General features: G+C 38.3%; 1 protein-coding gene across 38 annotated transcripts in view; it reads right to left on the bottom strand.

Moving 5' to 3' along the window:
* Positions 1-15,101, bottom strand: part of ABI3BP (ABI family member 3 binding protein) — a 264,662-nt gene that overhangs the window by 171,786 nt on the left and 77,775 nt on the right. For 37 of the 38 annotated variants that reach the window (XM_061194099.1, XM_061194116.1, XM_061194115.1 and 34 more), the window contains exon 3: positions 2,756-2,824. The exons of the other annotated variant lie outside the window; for it this stretch is intronic. In XM_061194099.1, coding sequence (XP_061050082.1) covers positions 2,756-2,824 — 69 coding nt within the window. The remainder of the gene's footprint in view (positions 1-2,755; positions 2,825-15,101) is intronic. 38 annotated transcript variants of the gene reach the window in all.

Below are 15,101 nucleotides of genomic sequence, written 5' to 3' on the forward strand. Positions count from 1 at the left end.
AGCTAAGGTTATCTGAACCAAATACCCTTGAAAATTGTGCCATGCCTGTTGCTTCTGTCATATTTAAGTTGTGTAAGTTGTTATTCTAGTGGAAAAGCCCTCTGAAACAAGACTATACATAACCTAGTGGTGGAAAGTTACTTCACTGTGACACAGAGGAATTTTTAAAAGATATTTTAAATAATTTTCAAAGATGGTTATTGTTTAGTTACTTGCAAACATGCAACTATACTTCTCTGAAAATTTGTCCAGATCCACCTGCAACAGTACATTATCTATGATTCAAAGGGTTCAAGTTTGGCCCCCAAGGAGGGCAGATTAGAATCTAAAATAAGGGTGGGGGGCACGGGTAGTTTGAAAAAGCCCTGAGGTAATTCTGATAAGGCTTTTTCCACCCCTGAGTTGATTTTCACTCACATAACACAACTGTCTCATTTTATAGATGAAAAACAAGGCCCAGAGTAGTTTCAAGGTTGTCCAAGGTCACAACGAGAGCAAGGTTGATTCAAATCCAGGTCTCCTAAATTATAATCTACTTTTCTTTTTACTATATCACTGGCTTAGCTCACAATGTATGAAGATAATGCCACTTAGTGAAATAATTATTTGATAGTCATGTAAACTTTAGGTTCCTTGGGGAAAGAAAAATGTACCTTTTTCTCTAAGTTTGGATCTTACTTTAAAAATGATTAAATAATTAAAATGTATGTGGCAGATACAAATATAAAATGAATGGAAGCTAATCCATGACTCATTACATCACTCTGAAATGCAGATTATAAAAACAAAAATTATATCCATTGCCTGAAAGGAAAGGTGGGGTATTATATCCTGAGCGGGATGAAACAATTTCCTGTGTTGGTCATCATAGTGAAAAATAATCTCTAAGGCCAGTGTCACAGAAGCCCCCAAATGAAACGAAGTTATAAAATGCTGTTAAGGTGTAATCACTCTCTTGACCTTCCTTACTTCTTTTTGTATATTTGTTTTATAATCATATTAAGAAAAAGTTCAGTGACTATGAAGCCAGAATCCCGTAGAAACATACTCATGCTTCCTGACTTTATTGTTAAATATTTTGAAATAGGGTCTTGAAACATTGAGAGTACATTTCTTTTCAAGTGTATGGAAAGCTGCCTGGACAACTACCATTAGTAAGTTGTAAGTACTGATTGAAATTTCCCTTGCACTTTGGGATAATATAAGAGGTGAAGAAAAAGGATCTGTATTTCTCAAAATACTTGACCATTTATTGCTTCTCTAAAAAGAAAAGGAAACCAACAGAAGGAGGGGAGGGGATAGTGGCAACTGATTTCTGGTAACCAGGCATGGCTAATACACCTAGGAGACAGAATACAGAGCTGCAAAGGGCGCCTTTGCTCAGTGTATGTGAATATCTATACGCTCCCCCAAACCTTCTCATCCCTTTAAGAAAGATCCTTTTTTCTGTGTGGCATCCAGAGTACTGTAAAAGACAAATATGATTAGGAAATAATTATTTTGAGAACAGTTCACATTAGAACATGAAAAAGAAAAGAAGAGCACTATGATCAACTTTATCTAGAGTAGGAAGATGTGACATCAGATGTTAAAAGCATATTTACAGTTCTATCAGTCCTTCGTAATTGCAATGGCTTCCTTATTTGATCTGAGAAGAAATTTTAGCAGTGAAATTGGGACAACATAGGGTTTTTTTTTTTTTTTTGGCTGCGTTGGGTCTTCGTTGCTGCACGCGGGCTTTCTCTAGTTGTGGTGAGCAGGGGCTACTCTTCGTTGTGGTATGCAGTGTTCTCATTGTGGTGGCTTCTCTTGTTGCGGAGCATGGGCTCTAGGCACGTGGGCTTCAGTAGTTGCAGCACGTGGGCTCAGTAGTTGTGGCCCATGGGCTCTAGGGCACGTGGGCTCAGTAGTTGTGGCGCACGGGCTTAGTTGCTCTGCAGCATGTGGGATCTTTCCGGACCAGGGATCGAACCCATGAACCCTGCATTGGCAGGCGGATTCTTAACCACTGCCTCATCAGGGAAGTCCCGGGACAACATAGGATTTTAATCTTCCTTAGTCATGCAGAAATGTTTCTACTTTTTTATACATATGGTATCTACTTTCCTGTTTTAAGTCTCCCTAGCCCTGGGAAGATGGGTGTTGCACTGCTGTTTTATGAAAGAAGCCCTATTTTCTATGTTTGACTAAACACAAGAGATTTAGAAGGAAGAGGTGTAAATAAAATCCAAGTTCCAACCCATTTAACACACACATAAATGAGTTATGCTTTTGAAATGTCAACAGTTTCCTTCAGCAAAGGTTAGACATCAAATTTTGCCCTAAAAAATCTGAAAGGCACAAGAGTGGGCTTTAGTTCACACATTGCAAAATAGAGACAGGCCAACAGCAGTTAACTCTAAATGAGCACTTGCCCTGGGCCAGGCCTGTCCTACGTGTTGCGTATTTGTGGACTCATTTAATCCTCACGCAGACCCTACCATATGGCAGAATGGAGGCACAGACAGGTTCAATAATCTGCCTCAATCCCTGCAGTTTGTATGTGGTGAGGCTGGAAAAGACCCCAAGAGCCTCTCCCACCAGGCCATGCTACTCCCCAAGCAGGGTTGTGTTGACGGGGGTCTGCTGGGCATTGTACATCTTCTAACCTACATTCCTGAGACATCCCCAAGCCGCGTGGTCTTTGTGGGTAGAAAAGAGATGAAAAGGCATGGTTTAAAGTTAATTAAAAAAAAAAAAAAATCAACAAAAATACCTGAACAAGACTTCTTTTGACTGGGAGGAGGAGCGGGCCGCACGACTATCAGATATTTAGGCTCAGCATCTGGAAACAGTAACATTATTTATCAGTAAGATTCTTTGAGAACAGAGTTCACGACAGCAAACCCATTCCTGACTCAGTGTTCCCAGCTTTAGTCAGCTTTAGTCATCGTAACCACAGCACCGGTGGTTGAGAGGGCCCAGGAATTCAGAAAGTTCAAATTTCTTGGGATAGTTCAGGCCATTAAGTTTTTAAAATGAAAATTAAATCCAGATTTTCAAAACCCCATGGACGGGAGTCGGGGAAAGGTCTTAAAAGAATCATGCTAGACACAGATTTCATGCCACATTTTCATCAGTCCTTTCCTCTGCAAAGAGATTTTTTTAAAAATCAGATCATATTTCTTTTGTTATCCTACTCCTCACAGAGGGTCAGTCTGGTGCTGCAAAGTCAGAGAAGGAAAATCATACTTGCACAGGACACAAGAGTCTCACCTGTTGAACGATCTGAAATTGCTCACTTTCTTGGGAATCTGAATATTCATAACATCCTACCTATTTTTTTATCCTGTTTGCATAATTTCAGTCTGTTATCACATCCAATCAATCATTTTCATGAACAATTTTTAAACAAAATCACAATTGAAGTTGGTATAATTTTCACCTAAAATATACCAATGGAAAATAAAGAATCTCTTTTAAAAAGATTTAGGTTTTATGAGGGAAATCTGTGGGCTGGTATCTTGACAATTTTAAGGTACACAGGTGTCTGTATTCATCAAAACTTATTGAATAGTAATGACAAGGTCCTACTGTATAGCACAGGGAACTATATTCAATATCCTGTGATAAACATAATGGAAAATAATATGAATAAGAATATGTGTATGTATAACTGAGTCACTTTGCTGTACAGCAGAAATTAAACACAACATTGTAAATCAACTACATTTCAATAAATTTTAAAAACCTAAAAAAATAAAAATGAAAATGTGGACAGTAAAAAAAATAAATAAAAATTAAAATATTTAGGTTTTAAATAAAATGATATTTAGACAATCAATATGTGCTAACTCAATCAGGGGCTGATAATTTATCAAAGTTTTTAAAATTGATGTTTTCAAGAGGAATGGTTGGTCTATACACAGTGTATAAATAAGTCAAATGCACTCTGGGCATATAAAATAGCATTTTATAAGCAGCTCTATTGGATTAATCAATTGATTGATGGGTATTATCTACAATATTTCTTCAGTAACTCTGGATCCTGGAACTCATTCTACACCACACTTCATCTGGATGCTGTAGTCAATCGCAGTTCACTCCTACTTGCTCAGACAGAGCTCACGTCTTTGTTTTCTTTCAAATATCTCCCCTCCATGTGTTTGAAGCCCAAGGCTTTATGGGGCTGACCTCATTCTCAGCCAGAGACAACATGGCCTTCAACCATGTTTAATGACTCAAGCCTTTGTCTTTTTCCTGGACACCTCACACGGCCCTATTTGCTATAACCTGCTGCAGTAATTACCACTGCAAAAGATAAACCAGGTAACCTCTTGAATTGACCTCAGAGCTTTGCTCATTGATTGCATTGGTGCCTAATGACCACAATACAGATAAAGGAGCGTTCGCTGTGTTTCAGTCTCATGTGTTTGAAAGCATATCTTGCTTAGTGGAGCTTATATAAGGAAAAGCTCAACTTAAATCAAGTTTTCTAGTAACAATATAATAACCATTTCCTGATTTTATTTGGGATATAGAGCAATATAGGTATTAAGAAACTACTGTGTATTGAGTACTTCCTATGTGCTGGATACATTATATTCATAATTTAATTACTCCTCATGGCAATCCTACCTGACAAGAACTATTCTCATCCCAATTTGTAGATGAGGTCACTGAGGCAGGGTCAGCCTCATGGGCAACATGTACAGTCACATGGGCCCCATGTTCAGAAGGGTCCCACGCTTGGTTTAATATCCTGCTGTCACCATCATGAAATTCTTAATACTTTTATCTTTGAATTCATGTTTTATAAGGGCTGTCCAATGGGATAATAGAGCATGAGTGTGAGCAGAGGAGATGGGAACAATAATGCATGTCTGCACTTCCTTCCATCCATGTACAGCATTCTAGGTACCCATTAGCATAGCATTCCAAAGGGCCCATGTCGTGTGGCAGTCCAGTAAGACTCAAAGGTCAAATAAGGTAAGCGTATTACATCTACCACTGAGTAAGGGGCTGTGGAAAGGACACTGACAGCCCTGTGAGGTCACACTTCCATTTGAACCAGAACTTGCTTCAAATGCAGAAAGAAGGCAACAGCATTTTAAGAAACAAAAATGACCAAAGAATCCTATCATGTCCTTTCTTATTCATGTTCCTTCCCTGTGTTAGCCAGCCACGGACGCTGAAAATTAGGACATAGAGGGAAAGGAAAAGCTAGAGAAACCCCTGCTTCCTTTTGTTTTCAGTTCTCCCTCACTCGTGAGTAAGTGGAAGGCAGAGAGTATTAGTAGAATGAGCGAGTACCAAAAAGTTGTTCTGTGCATTTCCGCTAGTGTGGCAAGAATAAAGTACGTATGCATGTATGAACTACAAAATACAAATTGTGTCATTTTAGTGATTCTGCTTAGGAGTTAAAGGGTCTTACATTTGCATTTAAAACTAGCATTTCTTTATATTGTGCAATGCTAATAATTTACTCGTAATTTTTCTTTACTTAGATGACCTTAAATAGCAAATAAAATAGCACCATGACAAGTTGAGAGAGAAACTGTGGAAAAAAGGAAAAAACTTGATATTTTAGTACCTTTAATGACATTTTTTCCTGGTTTTTGAACCATGGACCCTGTGTTTTTATTTTGCACTTGGCCCTGCAAATTATGTAGCTCTCTTAATCTTGTCCCCAAAATGCCCTTTTAATAAGTCTCTGGAACTCACTTCTAGAAAACAAAGCTAAATCCCATTTTTCTTAAATTGTTCTCATTGTGGCAGAGTCTCTTAGAGTTAGCCTTTTATTTCCTACCTTGATACACGTTATTTCAACTATACCTCAGTGGTTTAAAAAAAAAAAAAAAAAAAAAAGGCCTGAAATACTAGAAAAATAACACACATAGAAGCCAAAGATAGTGCCATGATCCAAGACGTATGGTTACATGAGCAATTTAAACGTAATTTTTGTTATGATCACAGCCGTTCTGCATAGAGCATAGGCTGTTACAGCCAATTACAAACTGGAACAGATGTCGGGACTTGGGTGCATATGCTGGCTCTCACTGCTCATTAAAAACTTCCAAATTCATGCATTTCAGTAGTCTTTGCGCTCAGTTGGGAACACAGACGTGGAAAAATAGAACTGAAAAACAAGATTTCTATTTCTGTTCTGCACTATGAAATTTTTTGTGGATTTGTAGCAGTCTGGAAATATATACATTGTAGCCTGATCAGAAATTTTGGCAACACATGCCAAAATCAACTACTTCTTTATTTAGAGAATGTGTATTATTAAGAAATTTTAAGAAAATGTATAGAATGCAGTTACCTTGACAATTTTTCCATTCCTGACAATGTTGCAGACTAATTAAATCTAATTTGCTTCATATTTTGAATGCCCTGTGGTGGAGGATACGGACAGCTTCCTGTTTAAGGAAATCTACTATTGAAATTCTTTATAAAGTCCTAGATTTTTTGGAAACACAAATAATCTTCCCATACTCGCTCTGCTCAAAAAATCCTAATTCTCACATTTTTGTTAGGGGACATTTGCATTGCAAGCCACACTACTTCAGGATGGTGTCGTAGTGAGGTTTTTTTCCTTTTCCTGCCGTGCGAGTTTTCACAAAAGAAACATAAAATAAGCCAGGATGATCCTAAAGGAAATCAGGTAAGGGACCTGAACAAACAAAATAATATACTTTACCCCTGCCATCTTTTTAACAGTTTGGTTTAATCACAAACTAAATTTCTGGGTAAGAGCATGGACCCTGGAGCCTGCAATCAGCTAGTTGCTAGTACAAGGAAAAATACTTAACATCAGTGCACCTAGTTCCTCACGTGCAAAATTGAAAAATCATAGTACCTGGGCTCATAGGGGTTTTAGTGATGATTATTCGCAGAAAGTGCTAATTTAATGTTAGCTATCACGATGATGATTTCTTAAAAGCAGAATTTTGTGTCCCAAGAGCCCTGAGGACATATTTTAAAAGGAAAATGTTCAAAACCGTTTTTTTTTTAAAGCAAGCATCAAAGATTTCAAAATGCAAAAATTTCACTAAAAAAGAAAATTACACACCACCCTGACAGAGATTCTCTCTCTTGACCAAACTCTTATCAGGCTCTTCTGAGCTCTTGCTCAACTAGGCTCTGACATTTGGGCTTCTGTGTTCATTTCTGCATTGTCCAATTAGAGCAGGAATCCTGAGACAGTTTAGCCAGAATCCCCCATCTTGCATACTTGATTACACTTGGTATCCAATCAAGTTCCTCATCATCCTCCATCTCACAGATGATATCTGATCACCCTGGCCTGCCTTCATCAAGAACCCTGTTCGGTCAGTTTTGCCAGAATCCTCCCTGACCCCTGATGTTTCCTTTTAGTAATTTTCCATCCATTCACTCCTACTCTGCTCCTTAGCTATAATTCCCACTTTTCCTTGTTATATTTGGAGTTGAGCCCAATTTCTCTCCCTCACTACAAGACCCCACTGCAATTTTCCCTATACCTATCACAAGAACCCCCTCCCCCTTGAATAAAGTCTTCCTTACCATCTTTAACAAGTGTCACTGAATAATTTTTCTTTAACAATACTTGCTCACAAAAATCAATGCAAAAAATCCTGTAAAATATATTGACAAGCTGAATCTGGCAGCACATAATACAATAGTACATTACAGCTAAGTGTAGTTTATTCCAGGAAAGTAAAGAGAAAAAAAAGCACCAACTTCCACAAGTGCTGAAAAGGCATTTGACAAAATTCAACATCAATTCTTAATTAATACGGATTTAATGGAATACTTCCTCAATATGACAAAACCTACTGTAAAATATCTGAACCACATTTTTTAAACACGCAGGACCCTAAACATACATTTCTGTTGAGTAACTCCCTGGCTTTATCAGAATATTCAACCCTCATTATTCTGTCCCTTTTATTACTAAATATTTTTAAATGTTACACTAGGATTTTATTTTGTAACCTGCTTCAGCATTTTTACTGAGTGCCTGAGACATAGATTAGGAAAATAAACAAAGAATGATGTAACCAATTATATTACATAGTCTTTTACTCCAGTGATGTAGGAACATATAAAATGAGGCATTGGATTGGAAGCATTACTGGAATATTTACACCTAAACCAGCCTTACCAGAATTGTGAGTTAGAACAAACCTGCTCATGAAGACCCCAGATTTAAGCTTCCATGTCCATTTCCCTCTTTGAGGTACCTCTTTACCAAATGTGCTAGTCCTCATCAATCTTATTTTCATTTGTTCTTAGAGAGGACACAAAAACAACTATTTACAACTCAGCATGAGTGAATTCATATTAATACAGTACCCCTACTCATGATCTGTTCTATTTTAATTACGTAAAAGACAAGCATATGTCCTCTACTAAATATATAGATGGCATCAAGTAACCAATGGGGAGAATCTTTTGGCCTAGCACCCTTCCTAATTCCTTTCCTCTGTCCCTGAAGTCACAATGTACAGAGAGCCACCTTCTCCATAAGCTAAAGACAGCTGGCTTGCACACATCCTGTCAGAGACCAGATCTGTCGAGGATGTGCAGGCTTCACTCTAGCAGGAGAGTGCCAGGCACCACTCTGCTCTCACCGTTGTGCTTTAAAGATCTGGAACCCTTTGGACCCAATCAGGGAAGGTGGACATCATCCCAGACACTCCTCAAGGCCCAGAGAGAAGTTTCAAGATCAAAATCAATTTCCAAGTAACTTTGAGCCTGTTAAAGACAGTCCATAAACACCTTTTGTCAGTAGTTAGGTTTATTTTTGATTAAAAAAAAAAAGAGGCCAGATTGTTTCTATTGTGATTTGGAGGTTTAAAAAGAACACTGAGGCTTAATCCTCGGTTCATCCCCAAAGAGGTGAGAGACAACTCCCTCTGGGTCCCCAGTGGAGGCTGGAATCTCCTCTTGCTCTCCTGAGGTAGATGGAGTCTTAGGAATGCTTCTGGGCTGGAGAGTAAGACCCTTGAGCTGCCGCCCTGGAAACCCGCCAAGGAGAACACTGGGCACTGAGCCAGAGGCCTGTTCACAGAACGGGTCTCCTCTGAGCAGCTGTGCCCGCCCATGCAGGGATTTTGGCAAGCAGGCACCTGATACGGTGGTGGAGGACCAGCCCACAACAGGGCTTAGTGCAGGCGAGGTGGTCATGAATGCAATTAAGTCATACAGCATGCAGAAGTTGGATGGGCCTCCATCGGGACTGTACCAGCTCCTTGGGATTTTGAAAACTGTGGGGGCAGTGATAGAGTCTTAAGGAAAATATATTCAACTTTTCATGAATCTAGCAGGTGGAAGTTGACTGGTTTTAATTTGATTTGGAGACATAACATCAACATATTTATGCCTGAACCCCAAATGGTAATTTGACAATATTCAATATAAAGCTGTTCTATAGAAAATGACATATTAAAAGTTCAGAATACCATACTTCATTTGTTCTAAGACATACTTTTTCCCCAGCTTTTAAAATCTCTCAAATACATTTAACAGTCAGTGGCATGGTACACCGGCCAGGTGCAGTTGGGTTCTTGCTGCCACTGCCTGACACCTTCCAGTAAGGTCAAGAAAGGAACAGCTTCAAAACTGGATGAAGAGGGTCAGTGATTTGGAAGGAAACCCAGGGGAGCAGTGCTTCCAAAACATGGCCTAACCACTGTTCATGCTGGCACAGAGTGATGTGGTAGAAAAACAAGGTTACCGATAACTCTGAGTTGAAGGGTGAGGCACGAGAGTTGGATTCTCAAGGTGAAGAATATTTAGCAGTAATTTTTCTTTTGGTTACTTTCCTTTTAATATTTTTTTTAAAGTAATACATCTCTTCCTCCCCAAAACCCCAGTCTAAACATGAGAAAAAACATCAGACAAGACTAAACTGAAAGACATTCTACAAAATACCTAACTACAACTTCTCCAAACCATTAAGGTCATCAAAACCAAGGAAAGCCTGGGAGATTGAGTCTACAGGAGCCTAAGGGGACATGACTAGGTGTGATGTGGTGTCCTGCATGGGACTTTGGAATGGAACAAGATCTTAGGTTAAAATGGAGAAAATCAAATCAGTTGTGGACTTTAGCTAATAATGTATCAATATTGGTTCCTTAGTTGTGACAAATGTACCATGTTAACATAAGATGTGAATAGGAGAAATTGGATGTCAAGTACACAGAAATTCTCTGTCTTATAATTGCAACTTTTCTTAAACCTAAAGCTATTCTAACAAAGAACTTATTAAAAATAAAATCATCTCTTTTTACAAAAAATAGATAATATAAAATTTATGTATCAGGAGGTGGCTTCAAGATGGCAGAGGAGTAAGAAGTGGAGATCACCTTCCTCCCCACAAATACATCAGAAATACATCTATATGTGGAACAACTCCTACAGAACACATACTGAATGCTGGCAGAAGACCTCAGACGTCCCAAAAGCCATGTGGCTGACAGGGTTTTGGTGCTCTGGCCAGGTGTCAGGCCTGTGCCTCTGAGGTGGGAGAGTTGAGTTCAGGACATTGGTCCACCAGAGACCTCCTGGCCCCACATAATAACAGTCAGTGAGAGCTCTCCCAGAGATCTCCATCTCAACGCTAAGACCCAGCCTCACTCAACAAACAGCAAGCTACAGGGCTGGACACCCTATGCCAAACAACTAGCAAGACAGGAACACAACCCCACCCATTAGCAGAGAGGCTGCCTAAAATCATAATAAGGTCACAGACACCCCCAAACACACCACCAGACACGGTCCTGCCCATCAGAAAGACAAGATCTAGCCTCATCCACCAGAACACAGGTACTAGTCCCCTCCACCAGGAAGCCTACACAACCCACTGAACCAACCATACCCGCTGAGGGCAGACACCAAAAACAATGGAAACTATGAACCTGCAGCCTGCGAAAAGGAGACCCCAAACACAGTAAGTTAAGCAAAATGAGAAGACAGAGAAACACACAGCAGATGAAGGAGCAAGGTAAGAACCCCCCAGACCAAACAAATGAAGAGGAAACAGGCAGTCTACCTGAAAAAGAAGTCAGAGTAATGACAGTAAAGATGATCCAAAATCTTGGAAATAGAATGGAGAAAATACAAGAAACGTTTAACAAGGACCTAGAAGAACTAAAGAGCAAACAAACAATGATAAACAACACAGTAAATGAAATTAAAAATTCTCTAGAAGTAATCAATAGCAGAATACCTGAGGCAGAAGAACGGATAAGTGACCTGGAAGATAAAATAGTGGAAATAACTACTGCAGAGCAGAATAAAGAAAAAAGAATGAAAAGAATTGAGGACAATCTCAGAGACCTCTGGGACAACATTAAGCGCCCCAACGTTCGAATTGTAGGGGTTCCAGAAGAAGAGGAGAAAAAGAAAGAGACTGAGAAGATATTTGAAGAGATCAGAGTTTAAAACTTCCCAAATATAGGAAAGGAAATAGTCAATCAACTCCAGGAAGCGCAGACAGTGCCACAGAGGAAAAACCCAAGGAGAAACATGTCAAGACACATATTAATCAAACAGTCAAAAATTAAATACAAAGAAAAAATATTAAAAGCAGCAAGGGAAAAACAACAAATAACATACAACGGAATCCCCATAAGGTTAACAGCTGATCTCTCAGCAGAAACTCTGCAAGCCAGAAGGGAGTGGCAAGACATATTTAAAGTGATGAAAGGGAGAAACCTACAGCCAAGATAGCTCTACCCAGCAAGAATCTCCTTCAGATTCGATGGGGAAATTAAAACCTTTATAGACAAGCAAAAGCTAAGAGAAATCAGCACCACAAAACCAGCTTTACAACAAATGCTAAAGGAACTTCTCTAGGCAGGAAACACAAGAGAAGGAAAAGACCTACAATAACAAACCCAAAACAATTAAGAAAATGGTAATAGGAACATACATATTGATAACTACCTTAAATGTAAGTGGATTAACTGCTCCAACCAAAAGACATAGACTGGCTGAACGGATACAAAAACTAGACCTGTGTATGTGCTGTCTACAACAGACCCACTTCAGACCTAGAGACACATACAGACTGAAAGTGAGGGGATGGAAAAAGATATTCCATGCAAATGGAAATCAAAAGAAAGCTGAGTAGCAATTCTCAAGTCAGACAAAATAGAGTTTAAAATAAAGGCTACTACAAGACACAAAGAAGGACACTACATAATGATCAAGGAATCAATCCAAGAAGAAGATATAACAATTGTAAATCTTTATGCACCCAACATAGGAGCACCTCAATACATAAGGCAATTGCTAACAGCCATAAAAGGGGAAATCGACAATAACAAAATAATAGTAGGGGACTTTAACACCCCACTTTCACCAATGGACAGATCATCCAAAAGGAAAATAAATAAGGAAACACAAGCTGTAAATGACACATTAAACAAGATGGACTTAATTGATATTTATAGGACATTACATCCAAAAACCACAGAATACACATTCTTCTCAAATGCTCATGGAAACTTCTCCAGGATAGATCATATCTTGGGTCACAAATCAAGCCTTGGTAAATTCAAGAAAATTGAAATTGTATCAAGTATCTTTTCTGACCACAATGCTATGAGACTAGATATCAATTACAGGAAAAAATCTGTAAAAAAGTACAAACACATGGAGGCTAAAAAATACAGTATTAAATAACCAAGAGATCATTGAAGAAATCAAAGAGGAAAGCAAAAAATACCAAGAAACAAATGAGAATGAAAACACGACGACACAAAACCTATGAGATGCAGCAAAAGCAGTTCTAAGAGGGAAGTTTACAGCAATACAATCCTACCTCAAGAAACAAGAAACATCTCAAATAAGCAATCTAACCTTACACCTAAAACAATTAGAGAAAGCAGAGCAAAATAACCCCAAGCAGAAGGAAAGAAATCATAAGGATCAGATCAGAAATAAATGAAAAAGAAATGAAGGAAACGATAGCAAAGATCAATAAAACTAAAAGCTGGTTCTTTGAGAAGATAAACAAAATTGATAAATCATGAGCCAGACTCATCAAGAAAAAAAGGGAGAAGACTCAAATCAATAGAATTAGAAATGAAAAAGGAGAAGTAACAACTGACACTGCAGAAATACAAAGGATCATGAGAGATTACTACAAGCAACTGTATGCCAATAAAATGGACAACCTGGAAGAAATGGACAAATTTTTAGAAAGGTATAACCTTCCAACACTGAAACAGGAAGAAATAGAAAATATAAACGGACCAATCACAAGCACTGAAATTGAAACTGTGATTAAAAATCTTCCAACAAACAAAAGTCCAGGACCTGATGGCTTCACAGGTGAATTCTATCAAACATTTAGAGAAGAGCTAACACCTATCCTTCTCAAACTCTTCCAAAATATAGTAGAGGGAGGAACACTTCCATACTCATTCTACGAGGCCCCCATCACCCTGATTCCAAAACCAGACAATGATGTCAGAAAGAAAGAAAACTACAGGCCAATATCACTGATGAACATAGATGCAAAAATCCTCAACAAAATACTAGCAAACAGAATCCAACAGCACATTAAAAGGATCATACACCATGATCAAGTGGGGTTTATCCCAGGAATGCAAGGATTCTTCAATATACTCAAATCAATCAATGTGATAAACATATTAACAAATTGAAGGATAAAAACCATATGATCTCAATAGATGCAGATAAAGCTTTCGACAAAATTCAACACCCATTTATGATAAAAACCCTCCAGAAAGTAGGCATAGAGGGAACTTACCTCAACATAATAAAGGCCATATATGACAAACCCACAGCAAACATCATTCTCAATGGTGAAAAACTGAAACCATTTCCTCTAAGATCAGGAAAAAGACAAGGTTGTCCACTCTCACCACTATTATTCAACATAGTTTTGGAAGTTTTAGCCACAGCAATCAGAGAAGAAAAAGAAATAAACAGGAATCCAAATTGAAAATGAAGAAGTAAAGCGGTCACTGTTTGCAGATGACATGATACTAAACATAGAGAATCCTAAAAGATGCTACCAGAAAATTACTAGAGCTGATCAATGAATTTGGTAAAGTAGCAGGATACAAAATTAATGCACATTAATCTCTTCCATTCCTATATAGTAATGATGAAAAATCTGAAAGAGAAATTAAGGAAACACTCCCATTTACCATTGCAACAAAAAGAATAAAATACCTAGGAATAAACCTACCTAAGGAAACAAAAGACCTGTACACAGAAAACTATAAGACACTGATGAAAGAAATTAAAGATGATACCAACAGATGGAGAGATATACTATGTTCTTGAATTGGAAGCATCAACATTGTGAAAACGACTATACTACCCAAAGCAATCTACAGATTCAACACAATCCCTATCAAACTACCAACAGCGTTTTTCACAGAACTAGAACAAACAGTTTCACAATTTGTATGGAAACACAAAAGACTCGAAATAGCCAAAGCAATCTTGAGAAAGAAAAATGGAGCTGGAGGAATCAGGCTCCTGGACTTCAGACTATACTACAAAGCTAAAATAATCAAGACAGTATGGTACTGACACAAAAAAAGAAATATAGATCAATGGAACAGGACAGAAAGCCCAGAGATAAACCCACGCACATATGGTCACCTTATCTTTGATAAAGGAGGCAAGCATATACAGTGGAGAAAAGACAGCCTCTTCAATAAGTGGTGCGGGAAAACTGGACAGCTACATGTAAAAGTATGAAATTAGAACACTCCTTAACACCATACACAAAAATAAACTCAAAATGGATTAAAGACCTAAATGGAAGGCCAGACACTATCAAACTCTTAGAGGAAAACATAGGCAGAACACTCTATAACATAAATCACAGCCAGATCCTTTTTGACCCAGCTCCTAGAGAAATGGAAATAAAAACAAAAATAAATGGGACCTAATGAAACTTAAAAGCTTTTGCACAGCAAAGGAAACCATAAAGAAGACAAAAAGACAACCCTCAGAATGGGAGAAAGTATTTGCAAACGAAGCAGCTGACAAAGGATTAATCTCCAAAATTCACAAGCAGCTCATGCAGCTCAATATCAAAAAAAGCAAACAACCCAACCCAACCCTTGGGCAGAAGACCTAAA

This window comes from Eubalaena glacialis, chromosome 6 (assembly GCF_028564815.1).
Source record: "Eubalaena glacialis isolate mEubGla1 chromosome 6, mEubGla1.1.hap2.+ XY, whole genome shotgun sequence".
Classification (NCBI taxonomy): Eukaryota; Metazoa; Chordata; class Mammalia; order Artiodactyla; family Balaenidae; genus Eubalaena; species Eubalaena glacialis.